The sequence below is a fragment of the Xiphias gladius genome, chromosome 18, assembly GCF_016859285.1.
Source record: "Xiphias gladius isolate SHS-SW01 ecotype Sanya breed wild chromosome 18, ASM1685928v1, whole genome shotgun sequence".
Lineage (NCBI taxonomy): Eukaryota > Metazoa > Chordata > Actinopteri > Istiophoriformes > Xiphiidae > Xiphias > Xiphias gladius.
The window spans coordinates 3,939,689-3,966,302 of NC_053417.1; the positions used below are offsets into that span (position 1 = coordinate 3,939,689).

The window sequence follows — 26,614 nt, forward strand, 5'->3', positions numbered from 1 at the left end:
TACTGCATTGCAAGTGTCAAAGTCAAACAAGGGAAATATGTTGTGAGTGAAAATTTAGGAGAAACATTCAGTATCAATGTTTTGTGACATGGCAGATCATTATGTTCATAAAAAATGTAATCTGGCTGTGGATGATGCTATGAATGAACTCTCAGGAGAAAATAACTCTTTTTCACCCTCAAGAACGGAATACACAAACTTTATATATATATATAGACACATGCAGGAGCTGAGTAGTGGGGGGGTCACAGTGGTGACTGCCATGTCCAGACAAACACACACACAGACAGAGAGACAAACTAGGGACAAAGAAGAGACACAATGGAAGGGAAAAAACAATGGGAACATTAGAAATGGGGGAGGCACAGCTGAGACCATGACAGTCCCTGTCATGAAAAAGTGCTATATGAATACTGAATATTGTTTAAAAGTGTAGCATAAGAGCAAAGAGCTTAGGGGCTAGTTCAGAGTTCAGAGTAGAATAGCTAGCCCAACAATCCCAACAGGTTTAGTGCATTACTAGAAAGCACAGACTACTGCACCCTTTGAACTGTTTGAATTAAAATATGCAGAGGTTCTCATTTTCCTCTTTCTTATATGACCACCATTTTTGACTTCAGAATAAGTGCTGACTGGTAAACCAAAGGGAAACACACTTCACTGAGTACTGTATTTGTTTTAAAGTAGAACAGGATCAAAGTACCCATTTACCCAGGACTGTTGTGAAACTTAAACTGTGAAAATCTCGAAAAGGTTAGGCCTGCTGTAATTTATAACCCCTAAGTACAAAAAGGGAACAAGGAAGTCATCCCCTTTACTGTTCCAGTAAATGCTTTGTTAGTATTTAATCTATGTTGGCTTTTGAGAACAGGTATAGAAATATGAGGAAGTCCCAAGCAATCACAAAAAGAGAACCAACAGTCTGACATACAGTCAAACAGGTAGACTGTGTTCTCACACGGACTCCACTTTAAGATTTTAAGAAAGCAGCAACTGTCGTTGTAAGGTTTGTTAAGAATTTTCTAAATGATTTGCTTTAGCACACTACATCTGCAATGCCATATTAAAAATAAAAAAATAGATTAATACCCAATGAGATACATATGCACTGATTTTTTAAAAATACTTATTTGAATTCAGGTTTTGCTCTCTTGCAGTATCAATGGATCCTGGGTTGTTCCTGAATCAGCCTGACAGTCCACGTGCCGTGGTCTCTCTAATAGGGATGTCGACTCAAGGCTGCTCTGAGAACAACTTGAAGTTTATCTGTGAGTTTAAGCCTGAGCCTGGTCCACCACCAGGTTGTGATGAGGATTGCAGTGCCACTGTAGATTGCAAATCAGTGTCAGTCGTCCTCCCTGCACAGTGTATCATCTACCAGCTGCGGCTACGCATCTGTATGCAGGTGGGGAAACCCATATTGGATGGTCTATTGTTCAAAATAATTTTAAAAAGTGTTTAAAACTTGTTTTCTTTTGTGTACTTTCTGAGGGTTTTTTGCATCTTTTTTCAATATATACACATTCAAAGCTAGTCCTTGCAACTGAGTACATTCTACAGATCTTTGTAGATGAAACTTTGCTACCTGAATATTTACTAAGGCACCTTTATTGACATTTTGTTCAGGTGGTCGGTAGTAGTGGTGGTTGGGGGTTAGGAACGGAGAATCAACAGGGTCAGAAAGAGTCCTAGTAACGCTAGTGGAGGGACAGCAATGTTGGTTATTCCACCACTTTGGGCCATACTTAAATGTCGTAACAGCAATCAGATGGGTTGCCTTGAAATTGGGTATAGATATCGTGGTGCCCAGAGGGTGAATCTCAATGACTTTGTTGATCCCCTTACTTTTTATCTAGCACTAACATAAGGTTCACAATTGTCATTTTTGTGAAATGTTTTGACAACTACTGAATGGATTTCTATGAAATTTGACACAGATTTTGTATGACCCCTTCAGGATGTTTTGTAATGACTTGTCATTTAACAGTATCATCTGGTCAAAATTTTATTTCGTCCAATATTTTGGTTTCTCACCAAATTCCTGCAAAACCAAAGCTTAAAGCACCACTATGCTATGCTATGCTATGCTATCTGTGTGCTATTTACAGTTTATGTTACAACCTCATAGAGCTGCTAACATGACTGTTAACTTTTGATCTTGTTCTCCAACCATCAACATTTATCAAATATTCATCTCTATGCCTTCAGGCCCAGGAAAAAAACTGCCATCCCGATCCACTTGCAATACTTGACCCAGAGAAATACACTCTGCTTTATACCAGGGGGGATGACTGGTATGAGGCCTACGATGACTGTCAGGTTGTCAGAACGTTAGACATTCCATGGTCATGTGATGACACTGGGCGTCTATTGGCACACATAGTGGTGAAACCTCTGGTGGCAGTTGATTCAGAGGAGAAGAAGAAACAGCAGCAGTGTCTGTCTTACCTGATTGGGCATAACCTGGAGAAAGAAGCATCCAACAGACTTGATGAGCTCACATTCACCCGCAGGAAACTGGCATCTCCTAGAAGACAAGAGCTAAAAAATCGGGATGACAAGTTGTATGCCACAGAGCCTTGGATAACATGTGCCCCCGTTCCAGCTGACCTACAGGACTGGCTAAACAAAAAACTTCCTGTCACCATCCATTACATGAACAAGATCAGCTTCAGCATAGAGGTTGATCTTAATGCAACGCCAAACGTTCTTCTTAAAGTTTTTAGAAGGGTGATGGAAGACCAGGGGCTTGATTATGACACTTGTGACGGTTTGGTGTTAAAAGTCTCAGGGAGGGAGGAGTTTCTATCCGGAGACTACCCCCTCAGCGATTTCCTCTGGGTTCGACAGTGCTTGAAAAGCAATCAAGACTTCCACGTCTCTGTGGTACCTGTGTCGCAGCTTGTCGAGGAGACTGTCAAGTTTGTGGATTGGCCACTCGTTGATGGTTTCAGTGGCCAGTTCAGCTGCCATGATGATCTCCGCCTCGAGGGGAAGGATTTGGATGACATCTTCATGATATCCTTGTGGGATTGCAACAGAAAACTCAGAGTCAAATTACTTGGCTTTGACATACCAACATTTCCAAGCAAATGCCCTCAGTCTGTTTATGTTGAAGCCTCTATACTTTATGGTAGCAAGGTTCTCTCTTCAGTGTCCTCCGTTCCCAAGGCCTTCGCAGATGAAGTACTGTGGAATGAATGGCTGGATTTTGATGTTCTCCTCAGGGATCTGCCACGTGGAGCCAAGCTGGGTTTCACTATTAATGCGAGTGGTGATGACATCTCCCTAAGTACCAAAGACTCAGGGGAGGGGAAGGTGCTGTACTTTGTTAATCTTCTCCTCATAGATCACAGGTCAGTTTTTAGTATAAGTACTTTAGAATTTATAGAAATTGTGCTTTGAAACTATCATTGTATTATTTTATATGTTTTATGAGACATAAAGTCAGACATTCAGAAAAAGGTGGGCATGTGTATGTGTCTGTGTATATAAACATTCCCTCATTAATTGACAAGGGAGAGCAACAAAAGAGTTGCTCTTTAAGTACATTTCTTGAATACAGTTAAGTTGTGGTTAATTATTGTTACAATAACTAATTCATTACATATGTTTTCAAAATGTGCATTTTTGTCATTATGGTACTTGTTCATCCTTGCAGGTCTGTCCTTAGCCAGGGCCCCTACACCCTGCACATGTGGTCCTACCCTGACATGGAGGAAGAGGCCATCACCTACCAGGCAGACAAGCTGTCCTCTGCTACCAACCCAGACATAGCTAACGCCATGGCTATCAGCTTCCTTCTAGATCGCTACAGTTTCCCTGTAGTTCTCCCAAATAGCTTTAGTCACTCTGAATGTTCTGATGGTCCCACCTCCAGCCTCTCCCCAACCATATCTATTGCCTCCTCTCATGCTCCTTCCTCCTCCTCATCCTCACCCTCTTCCACCTTACCTAGCACAGATTCTTCCTCTCTGCATGTGAAACCTCTTTTGGACCCATCAACTGACACTGAAACTCTCAGATCCCACTCCCCATTATTCAGCACCAACAGGGCTTGCCTCAAAAGGTTCCGGGAAGAGAGCATTCACTATGCCTCCAACCTACCCCACTACCTGCGCAGTGTTGATTGGATGAACCGCAAGGTGGTGGAGGATGTCCACTGGCTACTGGGAAACTGGGATCCTGTGGATCTGGATGTAACAGTGGCCCTGGAGCTGTTAAGCATGGACTTTGCTGACGAGATGGTCAGGAGACTTGCAGTCCAGAGATTGGAAAGCCTGTCCAATGATGATGTAATGAAGTATTTGCTGCAGCTGGTGCAGGTATGTGTTTTAGTCAAAACAGACACATCAAAAGCATGCACTGGTGATTTTGAAAAAATCATCATTAATTTCAGACAGAGGTAGGCAAAAGTGGGCTTATCATTTCTAGTTGGCGACCATTTAATTTGTGGGCTGAAAAAAAAAAAAAAAAACAACCTTTGAGATGCTAACCCTTGGCCTTGGAGATAACACTCAGAAAGGTTAAGTAGTAAGCTAGCCAGATATGTTAACGATTGCAGCTAACATTAAAGCAGATGAACACCTTTTAACATTTTTGGGCTTGTGTTTTTGGTTGTGCAAAGGGCTCCTGCATTGTTGGGGGAATTTTCTTTTAGAATTGCTAATATATATGTAAAAACAAGGTTTTAAGACCGTTATATTGTGTTCAGAGTGCACTTTCCAAAGTAAATCTGCATTTAATCAAATTTCTACAAAACAACTGATACATGGAAAACCTAGTGCCTGGTAGTATTTCAGGACAGGAGTACTGGGCCTCTGGGACAAAACAAAATACAGTTAAGATGTCGTGAATTCTACTGTATACATTGCACTTCATAGATACTTGTGTACACAAATCCACAGTCAGAGAGCAGGAGGACAGTGTGGGTTGTATTGCACTGTATTATATTGTGGAGGTTTTATGTCACCTGTGCATTATTCTCATAGTCTGTTAAGACCTGAATACAAATCAAATAATAGAAATTGTGAATCATCACAAAAAACATTCATATGAAGTTATGTTTTTTCAGTTCTGAGTTTGATTATACTGCTGTACGCTGCTTGGGCAGTGGCCTTTTCTATTTCAGTGCAAAAACATTCAATAGTAGCTGATTACAGTTTTTTTTTAATTATTATTATAATTTTTTTTTTTTTTACAAAGCTTGTATTTACTAAAGAACTCAGGTGTCTGTGGAGATACTGTGAGGTTGAACCTGTAGATTGGTATCATTACTTACAGTTTTCCTCTGTCCTGTTTATTCATACAGACCCTTAAAGTTGAACCTTACCATGACAGTTTCCTTGCTCGATACCTCATCCAGAGAGCTCTGCGGGTGAGTTACGCAGCATCCCGATATTCAGTGTACACAGTACATACAGTATCATACTATATTAGGATTAGTATACAAGGATGTCGGTGGTTCATCATTCTGCCATTTTTGTTGCCATTTTCCCTCCTTTCAAGAATATTTCTAATTACTTGTCCACTGCAGGTCTCTAAATTTTTGGTGGAGGGCTTTATTAACTTCTTTAACAATAATAATATAATGCATTGTCTGTCTGAAAAGCTGCTCATTTGAATACAAATGCATAAACTAATCACTGTCATGTCTGTGGCTGGTCATTTACACATTTTAGTAAAAAAACATATTTGGTTGCATGGTCATCTAGTTTTTACCTTTTAAACCTAAATGATGACAACAACATTTTGGTCTATGTATTTAAATTTATATTAGTTTACTACTTTCTTCTTCATGCTGTATTCAAAATTGTACCAGCTGCAGACAGAAACATGGTAAACATGGTGCCTATCCTTCACCACAAACAAAATGAAGCTACCTCTACTGTCCCCCAAAGGACTGTGGGGAATCCTAGCATGTAGTGTTTAAAGATGGTACTGCTTGTTTCATGCAGCTGGGTATTTCAAAGATTGAGCACCGCATAAGAAATGGGGGAAACATTTATTCATCAGTGACATGAGAAACAGCTCTGTAGGTTTTGCAGGTGTATCAGCACACAATACTTTTGAGCCAAGTTGCAGTGTGCAAGTGTGCAGAACAATTACAGTAACTACAAATAATAAAGAAAAAAATACATGGTAAAACCAGTAATGGACTATATGTTCTTGTTGTTGTTTTTTTTTTTTCGGAAGAGAGAAAAATAAACCGTGCAAAAATCAGTTAAAACACAGAAACTTAGCAGAGGTATAGAAATTTGCTAATTCAAGGGGCCCTGAACTACCATTTATTTTCCTTAAACATTGGACTATGAAAAACAGAACACTGCGGAGAAATACTCACATTCCTGTCATAACTTCATTTTTTTTCACCCTGTGTGTTCTTATTGGTGGACTCTGGCACTTCATAGTGCACCATATTGCTCTGCAGCCATATCAAATAGTGTATAAAGAGTGTGTGGGACTACAAAAGCTCCACTTTTCTTCAGAAGTGTTTGTCAAATCAGGTTTTTAATATACTCTATAAGCACGATTATTTTTCTTACTAGTTGGCACACATTTGGGTTTGTTTGGTCATTTTTACTGGATATGTGTCCGTTTACAGCTTTTCTCTGCACTCCTTGTCTGGATAATACAAGTCATGAACAAAACAGACCAACTCTGGATATTATATACAGTATACGTATGTATTTTTTTCAGGAGGGATTTTATATAAGTTTGCATGTGCAACCTTTTAGTTTACTCTTAAAAAGTAAATAACCTGCACTTGCACTACAGCCATGCTCACCAACATGGTATCAGCAGATAGAGGAGCAGGTGGAACTTTATGTCAGAATTGCATGTCAGGAATGGATTCCATGGATGTCTGTGACAGACAGGATCTAATTTTAACAATGAATATTTCATATTTTTTTGTTCCTGCCCAGTGCTTCTCCTGTCCTGTGAAATTCAGGGTCTCTTTGTCACTGACTGTTTTTGTTTACTTTCTAAGGTTCACACAATGGTGAGCAGAGTGGGAAAGTCTGATTGCAGTAAAATGTGAACTCACTCGCATCTTTCACTGCAGAGCAAGAGAATCGGGCACTTCTTCTTCTGGTACGTCCGCAGTGAAGTGGCAGGGTGTCCGTACTTCTGCAAACGCATGGCTGTGATTCTGGAGGCCTACCTGCTGGGCTGCGGCCAGGCCATGCTCGACAGCTTCACCCAGCAGGTCCAGGCTGTTGAGGCCCTACAGGAGGTTGCTCTAATGATTAAGAAGCTCTTCCCTGACAAGACCGACCTCACTCCTACAGGTGGGACATGACTAAGAAAGACATTCTTATGAATTAGTTTACCATAACTATACTTGTACTGAATGATAGCATAAAGTCAAATGAGTACTGTTAGGTAATTTTTTTTAAAGTATTTTTTCATCTGCAACTTATTATGGTGCCATCTTGGTTAAGTCTCCCTTGCAAAAGAGATTTCTGACCTCAGCAGGACTTACCAGGCTACATCTAAAATAATTTAGTGATAACACATTTTGAAAATCTTTAAATCAGGAAATTTGGCTCCTACACACTGTCCTCTAATTTTTAATGGCAGGCAGACATAACACTTTAAACACATATAACATGAAAGGGGCCCGAATGTCACCATAAACCAAGTTACAGGTAAGTACAATACAAACAAACAAATCTACACTCTATGTAGTAGACAGAGTTTTGTCACTGGCCTTTCAATGATGTTGGTTTGGTCTGTAGCCTCATAGAACGCACAAGCCCGTTCTTATCTGGAAAAACCTCCAGAACTTGCCAATTGGCCAGGAACAGGAAGAGCTGAATCCATGATTCCATGATAATGATGTCTCCAGCAACCAAACTCCTTTTCTTCTGGTTCCACTTTTGCTCGTCTTGGCGTAAGGGTAGTTACTCCCATACCCATCTCTTCTGGAAATGACCAGATAGGTATTACACATGTCTCCATTGTCTTCTCACATACTGGTCATTAGGCTCAAACACTCCAGGTGGCAAAGATGGTTAGGTGTGAGAGGTTCCAGGGCAATGGGATCATCCGACAGCTTGGTAATCAGTCGATCATTCAAAATGGCTTCCATTTCACTGAAGCCTATGAAATCTATCGTCCAACTTCGGCAATGTAGAACAGAGCTGAGAACCCTTACTCACCAGGTGGATCATCCATTTCCACATACCATGGTGTGAACCTGCAGAAAACCCCAAAGAATTCCAGCTTGCAACAGAACTCTTTCAATTATATCATGATTCAAAGCATGAAGAGCCTCCTGCAGTTCTCTGTATGCCCAGAATGAAGTTGGTATCATTGTCTGATCTTAGGTTGACCACTTTTCCACTCCTCTGATAAAACGCCACAAAGCATTAACGAATGCGTCTGTCTCCAATGAACTTGGTACTTCGAGATGGACTGCCATGCTCGCCATAAAGGTAAATATTACCCCGTATGTGTACAGGTTGATCTTCCCTTCCTTACTTCCACTGGTCCAAAGTAATCTACTCCCGTGTTGGTAATGGAGGTAGATTAAGAAGGATTCTCACCTTTGGGAGATCTTCCATCTTCTGTTCCACTACACTTCCATTGTTGCGTCTACAAAACCCACATTAAGCAATGATCTTCCTGATGGCTTAACTGATGATGGTAATCTATATCTTCTCTCTCACTGTGAACAGCTTTCGAGTTTGTCTTCCATGGCCCAGATTTTGGTGGACATGCTTAACAATGAGCATAGACACAGGCTGATCCTTGGAGAGGATGATTGGATGTTTCCTTGGGCATTGCTACTTTGGTCAATCTTCCTCCAATTCTCAAGAGTTTATCTTCCAAAAATAGATCCAGCCTGTATATGGGACCCTGACGGCTCACTGTCGTTTTTCTAGATGACATAGTAGAAATCTCTTCATTGAATCCCTGTTACAGGCAATAGGGAATGATGGAAACCTCTGCTCTCAATAGATCTTCGAGCATCAAGATCCGACTCCTGGGTGCCACTGTGACCCTTTGTCCTGCTTCCTCAGGCAACTCTGCTCTAACAAAATCTCTTTCAACCAGAAGAACCAGGTAACTGATGTTTTGAGCCTCCTACAATCAGAAACGTAGATGATGAGCTGGACTAGACACATCATTCACACTGATGACGTTTACTGTTGCCTCCTTTCTGACATCTTGATCATCAGAGTCCACTGAGACTTCTGTTGCGCTTGTAGGCTTCTCCTCCTCATGCTTCTAGAGAAATGCAGGGCCTTCAGGCCACCTGCTGTTCTTCAAAAAGTTAGAGACTTTTGTTCCTCTTGATGCATCGTCAGATGGATTATCCTTGGAACAAATATGTCTCTACTGTGAGGGTTCAGATGTTTCTCTGATGGTTGAGATCCCGTTTGCCACAGATATATGGAAGTGCCTGTCCTTGTTGTACATACGAAACTATTGTCAGTCCAAAAGACTCAATCCTCCAACTGGAGATTCAGCTTTTCCTTTAGCATTGAGTTGACTCTGACAGAAAGGTTGGCTGCTGTCAGCTCCAGCTACAATTACCCGGCTGGGTAATTGTTACAGCCTTCAGTGGTGTCACTCTGGCTTTACCGAGCAGAAAGCCAATCAGTTAATCTGCTCTTTGGTTGTGACTTAAACCTGGTGAGAATCATGTATGTCACCAAAGAGAGGGTCAGAGAGAATTCTGACGTGACCCTCAATTACGCAACCAGATTGATGGAGCATGCTTTGTAATTGGAGGTTTCCATTATATCAAGAGCTATGGTCCTCCATCACTCCCTCAGTTTGAATGGCAACTTTTAAATAATGGCTTTCATATTTACAGGCAAACCATGTTTCATATTTCCCCGTTCATCACAATGCTTTATCTCCCAACAGAGATTCATGCATGCATTTCACTTCATCACATACATCAGTCAGTTCTTCAAGAGGATTTTGTACCGGAGTTTTTTCAACCTTTTGCATTTAATCTTGCATTGATTTTATTACATTGTTTGCCTTGTTTAACTTGGCTTTTCTACCATTTTGAAAACTGTCCAATTTATCAGCATGTGCTCTAACAGGGAATTTAACAACCCGTTTTTCTGCTTGTGTTTCAACACTGGTAGTCACAGTACCCCACTTACTAGCAGCTTGCACACTAGTCCTGGTCCATCTCAATAATTAATAGTCTTTCAAACAAAATCTTTTCTGTGCCAGGCACCCCTATCCCAGAAGAAGCTGTTTGTTTCATCAGTAAACAAATTCACTGAATTGTGTCTTTTTGTTTCATGTTTTTCTGTTGTTTTAGCTCCCCTCAGGCTTCAAGAACTTCTTAGAAACTGTAATCTGCCGAATGAATTCCTGCTGCCCTTTGACCCCCGCGTCAAAGTTGGAACGATCCTGGTAAGCTTTTCCAGTGGTCTGTTTGTGCGCATTGTGAGTGCGTTAGAGTTGAATGGTGTGTCGAATAAAAAATTTTATTCTTGTTTTTTTATCATATCCTAGTATATTTAGTCTTCTGTGTATGGTTCACACTGATTTCCCAATTAACTTGAATTGCCCTTTAGTCATTTTTTGACGATATGCAGTATTCATATGCAGTATAAGAGATTGATCTCTAGATCCAATGTGAGAATTCTTGTTATTCTTATAGCTGCATTGGTTGATTCTTTGGCCAAATGGGACAGCACAACAAGCTGTACACACATTTACATATAATCACATTATAAAGTTGATATGGGTAATGTGTTAGCAAGCAGTTGCCAATTTACACATCCAGCAGACAAAGAACAGCATTAGAATTAATTTGAAGTTTTGTTTCTGGCCACCTGGCGAATGCAAGTCCAACGTTCTTTCTGTTTTTAGCTCTTGTTTGATCTTCACCAGCTCCTGAGGGACATATTTGGCTCTTTAGCTGCTAAGTTCTCCACTGTGTTCACCAGCTAGTCGTTAATTTTTTCTGTCTGCTGTGTGGTGCAGGTAGTGTCATGTCCCCACATAAAAAATATATACTTATCTTAGAAAATAGGTACTAATGAGTTTAAAGAGTGAAAGTTACTGCACTGTAATTCACAGTATATGAACATAAAACCCAGGTAGACTTGTAGCAGTCACTTGGTCATCTCTCTCCTCCTCAGTGTCCGTTTCTGTCTATCTCTTTCTTTTCTTTCTCACTCAGTTCCTTATTCCTTACGTTTATTTCCTTTCTATCTCAGTCCTCTTTCTCTCGTTTCCCAATCTCTCTGTGAGTTTGTTGTCCACTGTCTCTCCTTCATGTCTCTCCTGCCACATTTTGCTCTCCTTTCCATCTCTCTTTTCTGCTAAAGCTGGAAATATTTGCACTTCATTATCATTTATCTGTCAGGCTGATCCAGCTACTCAAAATATGAAATGATCTCTTGGCTAAAATCCATGGTTTGCAAATCACATATGTTGTTGATTTTTGAAGTGAAAAGAAACAAATACGATCCCCAAAACAACCCTTACTATGAAGACCATTTCTGCCACTGTGATAAAAAAAATATCCTGTGAGACTTCTTTTGAGGAACTTTCTCAAAAGAATGAGTTAGTATCTCAAAATAAAGACTAATGACTGCATGTTATGTAGTTATAAGGTAATCAGACTTGGATCAATATTGTGATTTTCTATGTTTATAATTGTTACAGTGATAATATGGGCCTTTCGGTTACTTTACTGTATTATGTGTTTAATTGTAATCGATTATTTCATTATATGACCGTATCAATATTGCAACGTCATGTTTCTGTTCATAGTCATGGTTACAAGGTTTTGTGATTCATGCTGCTATATACTATAGATATACTACTGTATGTCTATGAAACTGAACTTTATTGTAGCTGTTACATTTAATTTAGCTCATGTTTATATTTAGCAAAAGTCTCCAAAATAGTCTAGTCTCCAACATATAGCACTCCTCAGGCCTAATGTACTGTTAACCAGACTCCAGTCAACTCAAAGATGTGCATACTCCATTTCCTTCATCTGGGACTTCTCACTTCTTTCCTCAGCAGCTGGCTGTTTAACTGCTGATTACATTCCGTGTGTTTACGCACACAGGCTGAATATTTAACCTTCCATAGAGGAGCGTCATGTCTCCTGCAGACGCAACCACCTCTCTACAAAAAAAAGCGCAGCAGCGGAATTTCATTGATCAGTAAAATCTCCAGACACGCCGAGAGGATCAGTCAGGATCTAATGTTGATTAATGTTCTGTGCTCTTTCACTCATTCAAAAAGTTAGCTGTCACATACACAAAGTCCAGGTTCCTACGGTGAAATTGTTTGGAGCAAAGCAGCCATCATCCTGATAAATCCTGAGCGCCATCAGAGCTGTCTGAACAAATTTATTTGAGAAGCTAAAAGTTCAATCTTGTGTCCCCTTGAGAGTTTCCTCTGTCCTGTCAACTTTATAATTAAGTTTTTATTTTTGCTGCTAAAATGCCCCCCAATATTTGCTGCAGTGACATTACTGTGCACATGGAAATTTTACAATTACTGAAAGCAGCTTCTCTACTCTTTAAAGTAGATTCGTACATCAATACACCACACAGTTAAGAAATTTTAATTAAGAATTAATTAAAGATTAATTAATTTTAATTAATTAAGAAAATTTTACTACATTTTGTCATTTTTACAAGTGGATACACGATACCTTCATGAAGCTCACGTCTGAGTTTACCTTGGTGTCAAGAGCACAAAAATTTCTACATGTTGCTTGCTCTACATCACTGCTCCAAAACAAAGATTGCTTACCTATTTTCAAAATAAATAACAACTATTGGATACAATCAAGTTCAGTTTCATAGACATACAGTAGTATATCTATTGTATATAGCAGCATGAATCACAAAACCTTGTAACCATGACTATGTACAGCAACATGATGTTACAATATTGATACTGTCATATAATTAACAAGTCTGCATGTCGACGTTTCTTTAGGCAAGATACTGACGATAGATAACACTGTAACATTGGTGTGTATAGGAAGTGCTGTATGAATGTGTGTGTGAACGGGTGAATGTGGCATGTAGTGCAAGATTCAGTCCATCTAATACCTCATTATGAAAAAAGCTGTTTAATAAAAAGGAGCGACACATTTTAACATTAAAATACAACACTATTTTTACAAAGGTTTTACATTTTCCAGCAAGCAGTATGTGTTCGTAAATATGCTGAGAACAGGAGCGGGGAAAGACACTGTGGCTGCATATAAACCATCTGAGGTCCTCGATAGAAAAGAAGAACAAAGATGTCACGGTGCTATACACGTTGCTTGACAAGTCGTCTCTGGAAACAAAGTGAAGGAAAATGTCTACCTGAGTCCAAAAATGTCCAAAAAACAATTTCTCTGTAAAGACTCAAAAACACTGTCAAATGCTCCAGTTATATCTTATTACATGAAAGTGCATTTCAAGCTCTTAGTATAAGTATTAGTCGGACCCAAAACAAAAAAAAAAGGATCTCAGGTGTTAAAGCCCCTGAAAAGTTTTAGATATTTTCTCTGTTATACTTAATACTCATGACTAAATAAGCAACAATCACAGATAAATTTCAGGAAAAGACATCCTTTCAGCAGTACAGTAGCAGTACTTTTTAAGAGTTCAACACTCAGAAACTCAGCTAATCTGCTTCCTCAGGCTGTGGGATAACTGAAACTGTTCCAGCGTTGGCAGAAAGGTTGTGGACCTCATTGCTAGTGGTAAGATGCTGATTTCAGGGCCTTTAAAAAGAAGTCACAAAGAACAATCAGTTGTCTTTGTATCCCTCTTGTCCAGCTGGACAAATGCAAGGTGATGGCCTCTAAGAAGAAGCCCCTGTGGCTGGAGTTCTCTCCCATGCCATCGCCCACCTCTGCTACACCTGTCGGAATAATCTTCAAACAAGGCGACGACCTCAGACAGGACATGCTGGTCATTCAGGTCAGGGAGATTTTTTTTTTTTGTTGCCTCAATTACTCATCTTATGTATGAGTAATCTTACTTATGTTGGTGTTTTGTGGTGGTAAATACATTTTACCTTTGGGTAAAGTGACACCTGATTTTGTGTATCTTCCTGTTTAGACATTGGTGGTGATGGACTCTATCTGGCAGGAGAAATCTCTGGACCTTAACCTTGTTCCATATGGCTGCATCTCCACGGGACACAACATAGGTATCAACATCAGTGTGGTTCAAACCAGTACTGTAGCCAGGAGTTCAGAAATCACAACTCTAAAATTCTGTACAATTCTTCAGTTTGGATTTTTCATTCATGCTGTTTAATGATACTTTCAGCAAGTTTCCTCTGAACCCTACCTAAATGAGTCAGGACTTTGTCTCAGTTTTCCCCATAGTTAGATCCAGATCTCAGTGGAAGCTATGGCCCTGGTTCACTTTTGGGACCCAGCATTTCATAACCAGGCTCTGTGGACCATGTGGTCAGTTGGTTTTACTTAAGCTAGGTTACATTCCCATATCATATTGTTGGCTGTGCACTCATTACCTCTAACTAGAAGGTCATGTTTTCAGTCTTGTTGGTTGGTTGGTTGGTTTGTTGGTTGGTTGATTAGACCCTCCGTCACTATTAAATGTTTACATCTTTCAAACTGCATGCCCCCCAAAACTCAGGAAGACTTTAGAAAGGTCCCCGAGAACCACAGAAGACATTATACAACTGTTCTCACAGGCTGTGAAGTAGTCCTTGTGATGAGTAAACTGAGTTTCATGTGTAAAATTGGTGGAGTGTGTTTCTTGTATTAGTCTCATTACTTGATGGCAAAGTATGCTGTAATATAAGTGAGAGATTAAAGAGGACCTGAGTGGCCAGAAGCAAATACACTTAATGTGCAAGCTGTGTAAAATATTTTGTGAATAATCTGGTGCTTCACAAATGACGAGTTCTTTTACCATGGATCAACCATGATGCCTTATATGAAGTGTGGCATGAAAAAATAAACTCCTAGTGAATTTATCAAGTTTCTCCTCAACAGGTATGATCGAGATTGTGAGAAATGCAGCCACCATCGCTGCAGTCCAGAGGAACCACAGAGGAACAACTGCAGCCTTCAGAAACGATGCTCTGTTTGAGTGGCTCAAGTCTAAGTGTCCACTCCAGGAAATTGTAAGTAGTATGGAAAACATGGACAAGATTGAAAACCAGGTTTCATAAAAGATTAACTGGTAATATCAGACTGTAAATAAAAAAGCATGCTACATTCAGGCCTTCTTATTTAGGGGGTGCTGGCTAAATAACATGCTGGGTAACATCAGCCTGTGCAACTGCCCTCAGGTCAGCACAGGTGGTAATGCCTAAAAAACACTGGAATCATTCTTATTTTTGACTGTACTCATAGAGTGAAACTATTTTTTTTTTTTACTTTTACCTTGCCATGAGAAAGCTTTGACAGCTTGTCTGAAAAAAGGTTGTAGACCAGTTTATATTTACTCCTCTATTTAAAATGTATTCATCATATAGAATATTATGTATGTATATAATTGTAGTGTAGGCATCAGCTGCATTAGAGCAGTTTGTGTTCTGCCATGCTACCAAATACGTTATTAGACAGCTGTAATCTCAATTGACTACAGCACTACAAGAACGTGGAGAGGTTCGTGAAGTCCTGTGCCGGTTACTGTGTTGCCACTTACGTATTGGGTATAGGAGACCGACACAATGACAACATCATGATCACAGACCAAGGTATGCATCACAAATCCTTGTTCACATCACACTGGCCATTCATTTAACTTAGTAGCGGAGTAAAACTATCTGCATTTGTGCAAATGTAAAACTCCGATCCTTCGGTCGTTCATTGAGTAATATGACAGATAACGTTATGTTTCCAAGGCAATGACTGAATGATGGAAAAGCTGAATGAATGAGCAAAACACTGAATTAAGAAAACTGACGATTTGATGAACAGAATAAACCTTAATGCTGTCGTATTTCCTGGGCCTCTTAGGGAACTTGTTTCACATCGACTTTGGTCACATCCTGGGTAACAGGAAGCACTTCCTTGGAGTGAACAGGGAGCGTGTACCATTTGTCCTCACACCTGACTTCCTGTATGTCATGGGCAGGGTCAAAGGTCGCAACAGCCTCTATTTTCAACGGTTCAGGGTAAGAGGACCTGATTATTTGTGTGCAGGTGTGATTGTGTTAGTTTCTGTGTAATTGATAACTATAGCTTGTCTGTGGTTCTGAGCCCCAAGTTCACTAGTTCCTACTGATGATGAAAATCTTAAATGGGTTACAATGATGTCATTTTAATGTTTTTAAAAAGAGGCTCAGTAATTTCCCTAAAACAGCGAGGCACTGTAGCTTTTAACAAACATTACTCACCCCGGAGGAAATACTGTAGTTGTCGGGGACTGTTTTTGAAATAAGGGAAAAAAGAAGTACAAAATGTGTCTCCATTAACTGTTTTTGAATGTCAGTAAATGCCTGAAGTCCTATGCTTAAATGGGGAAGTCTACAGTCTTTGGTGTCAGCTAATGGCAGCCATGCGTCTTGCTGTTTGAGGATGGAATTTTTCTATTTGTGAACATGTGATAATGAGATAAAGACGAGACAGTTTGTCAGAAAACTCAAACCCACTTTTTTTAACTAGTTGTACTTGAAAACACGAGTTTATTATTTATTTTGCATTTATTCAAGGAATGAGCAAAAATTTTCATTTTCCATTTTTGGTATCAAATGTTCAAAACTTACTGTGTATGGAATAGATGAATTGGGATGTGATTGAATGTGTTTACATAAGTGAACAGACAAGTGAGTCCATTTTGCATGTGTACGGGCATTTATGTGTAAAATATTTTAAAATGAAAATAGCAAAAATATTTGTAGGATATGTCTTACATCCTCTTATTTTTTGTCCTTATTTCCTTCCCTATTGTCCTTGTCTCCCTGCCTCCCCTTGCCCGCCCCACCTACCCCTATTAGGACACGTGCACCCAAGCGTACCTCTCCTTGCGCTCCCACTCGCGTCTGCTGGTCACCCTTTTCTCCCTCATGCTGCTGACCGGCATCCCAGAGCTGAGTGCTGCAGAGGACATGCGTTACCTGCGGGAGGCACTCCAGGAGGAGCAGGGTGAGGCAGAGGCCAAGGAGCATTTCCTCCAGCAAATCTCTGTGTGTGAGCAGCTGGGCTGGACTGTGCAGGCCAACTGGTGGATCCACATGGTGGCAGGCATCAAGTAGAGTGTTTTATTTTATTGTGCTTCAGCTCTGGAGGAGGTGAAATGGTGGATCTTCAAATGTCTACACGTAACAATGATTTTTTTATGTATTGTGTTGCGTCCCTGTCCTCAGTAGTGAGCACAGGCTGTTTTTATAGGAATTTGGTAGCAAAGAAAATTGGCAAGTTCAAATAAATCAACGGTGACCTGGATGGGGGTGGAAAATAGTGCCACAGTAACCAGTCACATTTGACATTATACACGTTGTAAATGTATGTGCAGCTTACTTTATCCCCAAAATAATGCTCCAATCAGATGCAACTCCTGCAATGATCTGCATGGTAAATCCAAACAGCAACAACAGTCAGTTTAATCATAGGTTACTAAAATCTTGTATATTGTGATAATGTGATGATCACAATAGCATTTATCACTTAATCCTGCTATTTCTAAAACAAATTTACATAGAAATTTCATCTTAGGTGTATGCCCACCAGATTCACACCCTGAAATAAAAGCAACAGTCAAAATATCCTCATAGTATCATACAGTAAAAACACAGTGGGAGGAAAAGTAAGTTATCAACAGCCGACAAGACACAAGTTTGCTTCATTGACTTAATTAGACAATCGGGGTGTACAAATCTTATTTTAAGAGTCATCACTGTCCACCAAAATGTTTTGTGTCGCTTCACAATAATCAAACAATAGTAAAGTTCAGGTATTGTAATATTTAGACTGTATTAACAGTTCTTTGTTGACAGAATAAATCTCTGATGGTACAAAATCAAACAAATAAAATCCAAATTTTATAATCAAACAGGAAATAAAGAGTTTATATAAAACATAATGGTGTTGGTCACACATCCGAGGCGATCAGCTCTGCAGTGTTGACTGAATATACACAAGCCTGGCTCACCTCAAACAAGCCTACTATTCTATATGTTTGTATGTACACGTACTATTAATTATAACAAACAGAAAAATACATATTTCTTACATATTTCTTATGACATTTTTACAATCATTTATAGTTGTCATAGGATGTTTTTTTTTAAATCCCTTAATATTTCTTCATGTAGCCTTTTATATTTCATGTTTATACTCTCTAATCATCCAAACAGCCAGCTTTAGCTTCTCTTAGACTGATACCTACAGAACTCAGATTAGTCAGCACAGTAATCACTAATCACAGTCACCTGCTTGTGGTCATAGCAATATGGATGTGACAAACCAAAGACTTTTAGAGCGTCTATCAGCTTTTGGAAGTCATGCTACCTCTTTCCTCTTCTCCAGCCGTGGCCACAGCAGCTGAATGCCTCGGTTTTCCGGCAGAGTGTGAGTTTATGATATCTTCTCGCTTCCCAGGTTAGAAATTTGACCAGTGCTGTATTTCCATGTTTATAGCAGCAGGTTCAAGACAGTTGAGGGAGCTACAGTATATGAAACAGAAGCAACTGAGGCAGCTTAAATCCACCGAAGAACTGTGGCAAGTTCTCCAAGATGCTGGGAACAACCTACCTGCCGAGTACCTTGAAAATTGCACAAGCCTACAGAGAAGAATTGGTGCTGTTTTAAAGGCAAAGGCTGGTCACAACAAATTGTGACTTGAATTGATAAATAAAAACTATTCATGGCCTTATTTTTTTAAAGCAGCTTGTGTGTGTGTACATATATATACCGCAGTGGTTGTCATGGCAGATGTCACACAAAATGACGCAACTTTGCCTCACGACCGGAGCACTGTGTTGTTTTTTTCATGTTTCGATGTAGAACCCAATTTGTTGACATAAAACATACATGTTCACCCGAAATGTATAATGCATGAAGTGGTTTGCAAGTTTAAACGGGCACTCCACCAATTTTATATTTCACATCGTTTTACTCATTGTGAAAAGTGCTTAGCTGCTCAGCCCGTGAAAACAACTGTATTGTCACCTTGTGGGTTTAGATGAGCTTTTTCCAAGTCTGAGTATGTAACCCTGATGATGTCATAGTGAGATCATCTGGGTTATCTGGTCTTGGAGATTACCGAGGGCTTGTTAGAAACTGGAAAGATAGAAAGATGTGGGCAAGTGTCGAATTAAAACATGCTATTGAGTTGGATTATGGGAAATGTAGGTTCCAGGGTTTTTGGAGCTTGTCTGATACAAGGGACTAAAAGTCAGGATATGATTTTTAACATTCTTTTTTTGTAAACTGTTCCTCAGTATTACCCCAACTATGGAAGTACAACACAAAATCGCTGGGGTGTCCCTTTGCAGATGTTTTTTGCAGAGTGTGCAAGACACAAATTACAAGATAATATGAAACAGTTTGACGTTATTAGTGTCAATATCCTCAAAAGCTGTTTTTGCATTAAATAAAAACCTATTTGTCTTGCTGATCCTGCAACTACAGGCCTTGTGGTCACAGAACAACTCTCATTGTGATCCAGTTAAGGCCGGGTGAGGGGTGGGGTGGGGTTGGGGGGTTAGTATGGGGAGGGCAGCATTTTTAGGGTGAGTATGGGGGTGTGTAAGGGAGGGGTTGTTGGGATGGGCTTCAGAGCAGAGGAGGGGATACAGGAGACAGCGCCCTACACTGTCTCTGAGACTACCAGACATACAGACAGCGTTATCACCACATGGCCTGGGACCACATGGACTGCTTTAACTACAGTAATTTTTTTTCATCATTTTCACCATTGCGCTCATTCTGCCACCCAGTTTTTCTTCTACCTGTACCCTTGTTCTGTATTTCATTGCCTGATTATAATTTTTCCTCTTAAAAACCCTTTCACTTTCCATATCCTTTTGTTTCACCCTCTCTTTGTCTGTGCCCTTTACTTTGTCTCAGGTTAGCAATTTGTGTAGCTGATAAGAGATAAAGACATGGTATTTGTCACAGTGATCAACACGGACATGAAAGTTCTTTGATTCATTACAACTTGCTGCATATGGTAAGTCTGTCTCTGTGTCTAAAGATAACTTTCAGACCCTCTTGTGTGTTTCAAGTGTGTTGATCAATGTCCATTAAAAAATAAACAGTTTGCTATTCCACTAGACCTTTTTTGCTCGGTTACAAATGCAAAAGGACCATCTCTCTGAAATATTATTTTAAGGGCAACTGACAAGATCAGAATTGAAACCGACTGGAACTCAAGAAGAAGAAAGTTTGTTTAGTTGTGTGTGTCAGCTCTGGAAATTTTGCATTCGGCAACAGCTATATGTAATTAGGCAGCAGGTGAGACTTACCGTACTTCCAGCAAAATACCCAAGCAAATTCACAAGAGCTGGAAAAGTTTTGTGATTTAAAAAAAAAAATACTTTGCTGTCCTAACCCGAGATTGACCCCGACTCTTTTACTGAAAATTGCTTCTGAGCCAAAGATATCTGTTTTTTGTTTTTCTTAAAGTATTTTGAACTCATGTCCCTCAAAGCCCCTTCTTTTGTCCACTCCATCTAGGCTACAGCCTGTGTCACATTGTAGTTTTATATCGGGTTTCTTTTACCTGTCTGCTGTAGCTAAGACCTTATCCATAACAGAGAGGGTGAATATGTTCCAGGTTGACTGCCATGCTTAGTCTGGCAGCTCATCAGGATTTCTTTTAATGGATTGTCAGATTAAAAAAAATCTTTCTGCATCAGCCTGTTATATTCTATCTCTATCTGTAAACACAACATTGACACATAGTATAATCACCTAAAGCTGATATTGCAAATGCGTTAGCAAATGATTGCCATTTACATGTGCAGATGTGGGGAAATGTTAGCATTTATGTATTTTATTTATTTATTTATTTGGAATCATGTTCCCAATCACCTGACAAGTCCAGTATTCACTATCCTTTTAGTTATTTTTTGGTCTCTTTAGCTGCTAAATGCTCCACCACATATTCTAGCCAGCTGCTCACATTGTCTGTCTTTGCTGTATTTGCTGTTGGACAGGGAGTTTGCTGTGGGTTTATCAGAGATTCTTCACTGAAACCAGCTGCAGCAGGCAGCTGGAAATGAGGGTGCTGAGAGTGGGGAGAGTGAACCAAAACAGTGAAGTTGCAGGCCACAAAACGGAAACAATATGCCGAAAGAAGCTAAAAATGCTCATTAGAAACGAAAGAGCTTGACATAATGTAACATCATGAAATAATATAGGAAATAATATCTGTATCTTTTGGTTACCGAAGGGCTCCAACATTTCAAGTATCTGTTGTCTTGTTTGGATTGGCACTGCTTTTAAACGGAGCTGAGGACATGATCCAAAAACAGAATATGCCTTTTTTCAATGGCAAGTAAATCTTATTAGAAGCTGCTTGCACAGCTGACCTTTGGGCATGGTTTTAACAGGAGGACAGTCATTCATCAAAGCAGTTAAAAGCAGCTATTTTAAATGTTTATTCCTACTCCAAGAAGCCATTCCATTCAAACTGTAAGCAGGTTGTTGAGAACACGAAACCATTATTTTTATATTTTAAAAGGATAAACAGCAGTCCATCAAGACTGGTTGTTTTTCACAAGTGCAGCATGCATGGTGGAGTGCAGGGAGGATCAGTGAGCAAAGAAGTTACTGGGAGGTCACTATCCAGGTGGACTTGATTGTGAAGTCATAACTTGAATACAAATATTGACCAATTTTGGACACATTGTTTGATCATATTGTAGTCTCACTAAATCACAGACATATTACAAGTGACATTACAAGTGTGATGTCAGACTGAAATTTGACTGATATTTGTGATTAAAAATGAAATCTCTCAAAAATTTTAATTTTTCCAGTATTTTAGTTAAAAAACAAATACCTGCAAAACTAATGACATTTATATTTGTTTATATTTAGCATGGCTCTGAACTCGTGAACTTTTGGGTTGTTTATATCTATATATGTATTTAGTGCTCATTTGCAAATGTTAGCATGCTAACAGGCTAAAGTAGGATGGTAAACATTATAGCTGCATGTAGCTGCAGCATGCTGACATTGTCAGTGTAAGCTGTTAGCTTGCTCATGTTAGCGTTTAGGTCAAACACCACCGTGTCAAATTACAGTCACACAAAGCAACCAGCATAGCTTTAGGCTCTTAGTCTTGTTTTTTTCTTTTCTGTATTTTCTTTCATCTCTTTACTTTTCAGAACTAAAGAGAGAGATCATATTTGTGTGCTGCAACAGGGGTAATATAGAAGAGGTAATAACCGATTTACAACTGATGTCTTCATTTAAGTACACTTTTACATTCTATGTCTTTGTCTCGGACGTTCACATGCTCCCTTTCTAATTTCAGTCATTTGGCATGTCCATGTCTCCATACTATAGCACACTAAACATGCTTGGAGCTGCAGTGGCCCATGGCTAAGTAGTCATGACACTGCATGGCGTCACTGGCCCCCCAGATAGTGTCCTCTATCTTGGCTCACGTGACCTTGTTTGCAGTCCCCTGACAATTGAACTCTAAAGGAGGGGCATGAGATGAGATGAGAAAGGGCAGGAAAGAAAAGGGTGTGTGCATTACACTTGTAGGTCAACAAGTGGAAAGAAGGAATGTTGTCTCAGAGTGTGAGGCACATGTCAGCGACAACCATGAGAAAAATCTAACTATTATACTATGAAAGACAGATTAACGAGGAACCCTGTGCCCCTCCTTGTTCTGTAAATTCAGTTTGCATTATGTGAGTTCAGTCTGAAAACACCATGTGAGAATCGATTGCTGACTGCAATACTAGACCCAAACTTTTGTCTTTCTAGGCGCCTTCAGTTTATCAGAAAGCATCCCAAACACTTGCAAGTTTCTGAACTTCAAAAATAAAATGGCAAGATACACCCTGTGTTGTTTTCATTTACTGTCGCTATTTAATAAAGAGGGACTCCAGTTGTGGTTAGTTGCTCTACAACAGCTATATTTTATCATGACCAGTAGTCATAAGGGACTAGAATATAAGAACAACAAATACAGAATCCCCTTTAAATGAAACAGCTGCGTGTCCTGTTCAGAAACTTGTCTTTGTGGATTTTGGTCATTAAACAGGAATTTGTAAGTTTCCACGCCGACTGCTGTTTTTATCCAACTTGAATCCTTGAAGTAAAGACCAATGACAACTAAGCAGGTGTTGCATGTGTCCAGCCAGGTGTTGGAAGAATTCATGTAGATGTTAATGAACTATTGAACAGCTAAAATATTGACGTTTTCTAATGTTACATGATCCATGGCCTTGTTATATCACAATGACCTAGTTCTGCCCACCATCATTATTGTCATTATTATATGGCCTCCAACCTGCCTCCCTCCAACAATTGAGCAGTTTCAAACCGAAGAGCTTGACACTCCTGGGCTCCTGTGAAAATACCTCCCTCACAGTGTCACTGATTTCCTTTGGTGTTCAGAGTGGATTGGGCTTTTCTAGCACCATTTGAAATCGGTTGTGCTGCAAGGGGTTTTCAACTACACAACTTGACCCCCCCCCCTTGCTTTCAAGTAACCATCAGTTTCTGAGGGACATGCGCCAAAGAGTGGGAACTTAAAGAGAACATAACAGGATCCCAAACTCACGTGGTTTTCAAATTAGATTTGAAAAGCTGACTATCTTCAGTCTTCAGTCACAGTTTAAGGAAAAACCCCACTTGATCAAATGCTATATATCCAAATGCTGACTTTGTAACAGGAAGAAATACAACAATACCAGTCCCACGCAGCAAAATGGTTCTACTCTACACAGAGTAAAAATAAAGTGCAGAAATTGAACATTAGAAAGTGACTTTCAAGCTACCCTAAGCATCGGAAACTAGTGAATCAATCAGCAATAATACTCCACTTCACTCTCTTCTTCGTTCATTATTTCCTCCAAGACATTCCTCTTGGCTTAATTTTAAAGGAGAGTGATAGAGATGTCAATCAAGTGCAGTTTGTACATGCCCACACAGCCAACATAAGAGGTCTAATCCCTCTAAATAGTTTACTCTACGGGGAGCAGTAAATCGAAAATTGTGAACACTTATGACTTGTCGTTTTGCGTCATCGCTGACAGGGGTAGAGATGCACAGTTGTTTCCACATCTATTAAACGCAACACTTTGCACTGTGGGATTTTTAGTGGAAAGCAGTGAATACCATGTGTTTGGTTCTATTGTGGAAAATTTGGAGGGCAATATATAGTGGCTAAACTTTACTCACAGAATTCGGACTCTCAAATGAAGTGGCGGAGGGTAGATGTAGTGCACGATATAGTAAATAGAGACCACAGCCGTGGTCTCAAAAGTTGCCTCTTCTGAGGAGCAATTTACACAAGGAGGGATAAATAACGGTGGCTGGTGCATCAGCTAATAAGCTTCAGTAGCCTCCTCCATTATGTACTCTCCAGTACTCCATTCCCTCAAAGGACCGCACCGTCAAGACAGACAGCAGCCCCTTGTGAGCGAATCCATCGAATATTTGACTCACAGCTGTGACGGAAGTCATGTGAGCTGATGGAAGAAGTTTCAGGAGGAGAACCAGATGTCTTAGGCAGAAGTATTTATTGACGTTTGATCGATCAAGGAGAAAAGAGACGAGCAGTGCGAGTTAACAAGTTAACAAGTGTAATGCAAACAAATTCTGAAGGATTCCTTCCTGGTAAACCGTGTCTAACGATTTCCTACGTCATATTTACTACATGTTCAAATAAGGTTATTCATCATGAAACCACATCAGATCCATACGTGTGAGGATTCTTTTGGGTACCTAGTCCAAAACAAAGAAATCACATTTACCCAAGTCACATTGAATGTAACTACGAAACACATCCTTCTCAGAGAAAAAGTGTAAATCATGACCCTGAGGGGTGTTATGGCTATTCACCGGAGGCTCTGTCTTGTCTTATCTCTGAGGGTCTGTGCTCGACCTTGGTTGCTATGGTAGCTTCCAATGGGGCGTGGGCCAGCTGGACACTATCAGCTATGCTGGAAATAAACAATGAACCATTTCTTACAGTAAGGGACCTGTGTGTGACCTGTGGAGAAAGCATGGCCTGATACTACGTAGAAACCGAAAGACCTAATAATACTGGAAAAACACCATAAGAAGGGAAGATTCCTTCACAATGATGGACAGTTTAAAAAAAAAGGGGATAAAAATCAGTGGCAGACCAAATATATTTTATTTTTTTTATTCCATGCATTCTTGTTCCCTGTCAAAACCTGGCACCTCATCAACAACAAAAAAAATCCAAGAAGAAATAACTCAGAGTACAGGACATACTATCTGACTGACAGGTGCAAAAATACAGTGGCAGTGAGAGCTTAGTTTGGGGACAGAATATACAATCAATTTTTAATTTGGGCTGTATAACATCAAATTTCAGAGGTAAATTCAATATAATCTAGTTTAATGATGTATTTTTGATCATGCATTGATTTTGCATTTTTATTCAAACCCTTAAAATGTGATAGATTCGTTCACAAGTGGACGCGGTTTCGCAAATACAGCACCATACAAATCTGAAGAGACATGGAGCTGAAGAGGATTGTTTGCCTCCACCCACACCTCCCTCACCCTCATTATTAGAGGAGGACAAGGAAAAGGAATAAATGATGTCACATTCATCAGATTCTATGGAAATGTATACAAAGTTTTCGCTGAGAGATCCAGGCAGCCATCTCTGACCCAATGACATTGTTACTAGTCACCCATTTACATTTGATCAGATACATTTATGCATTTAGTTAAAACTGAGTCATCAAAAAAATTTAAGTTTCCAGGAAGAAAAAACAAAGGCATTTTGCTAAATAACATACCCTAAGAATATTTTTGACATGTATTTGTCATGTAAAAAGAGATAAATGAACATTAACAAAGGGACACTGGATTAGAACTTGGAAAATTGTTTTTTTATTTCATTATGTATTTAAGAGAGGTCTGGCACCCATGCACTCTGCCTATGGGGAACTAAGTTCAGGCAAGTAAAAATTTGGAAATGCAAAATAAAACACTACATTATTTAAATGTAACAAATAGCACTTTGATGCAGCCAATGCTAATTAAAACGCAGCCAAAGGATTTGTCGGTAAAAACCTCAGTCGAAAATGCTTTTGAACTTTTCTCACACAGGTATTCTTCTTGATCTGAGTTGGAGATTAAAGCCTGTCTGCTTGAGACCAATGAAATGTTTACACCCCAACCACAACAGTCTCATTGTTCCACTGTGAAATTTCAGCATTTCATCTAATGCCTTCATGTAATCTTCTGGTGGTGATGAAATATGTTCCTTTCCCTTTTTGCACAGTTTTATTTATTGATTTTAGAATACAACCTCATAAGTTTCCTCCAAAAACTCTCAGGTGGCCATTGCATAGCTGAAGCAACATTACCTGGTTGTGAAATTTAGCTGCAGGCTCCATACCGAGTCATCGGGATGTAGATCTGTTTTCCCACTAGAGGGCAGACCTCAATCATCATTTGTAAATACAAATAGAACATTTAAGGTGAGTGAAGAAAAGGTTATAAAGGCCT

General features: G+C 39.6%; 1 protein-coding gene across 1 annotated transcript; it reads left to right on the top strand.

Moving 5' to 3' along the window:
- Nucleotides 1–1,162: 1,162 nt before the first annotated feature.
- Nucleotides 1,163–17,219, top strand: si:rp71-17i16.5 (phosphatidylinositol 4,5-bisphosphate 3-kinase catalytic subunit gamma isoform). The gene is made up of 12 exons (XM_040153218.1): nt 1,163–1,405; nt 2,209–3,356; nt 3,662–4,325; nt 5,312–5,377; nt 7,067–7,292; nt 10,295–10,389; nt 13,785–13,928; nt 14,070–14,160; nt 14,978–15,108; nt 15,576–15,687; nt 15,950–16,107; nt 16,930–17,219. The coding sequence occupies exons 1-12, from the start codon at nt 1,163–1,165 to the stop codon at nt 17,185–17,187; spliced, it is 3,336 nt and encodes a 1,111-aa protein (XP_040009152.1). The 3' UTR covers nt 17,188–17,219.
- Nucleotides 17,220–26,614: the final 9,395 nt, after the last annotated feature.

Coding starts and splice junctions, on each gene's coding strand:
- si:rp71-17i16.5 (XM_040153218.1), top strand. CDS start 1,163: ATGGATCCTGGGTTGTTCCTGAATCAGCCTGACAGTCCACGTGCCGTG. Junction 1,406..2,208: donor GGCTACGCATCTGTATGCAG/GTGGGGAAACCC, acceptor CTATGCCTTCAG/GCCCAGGAAAAAAACTGCCA. Junction 10,390..13,784: donor TCAAAGTTGGAACGATCCTG/GTAAGCTTTTCC, acceptor CCTCTTGTCCAG/CTGGACAAATGCAAGGTGAT.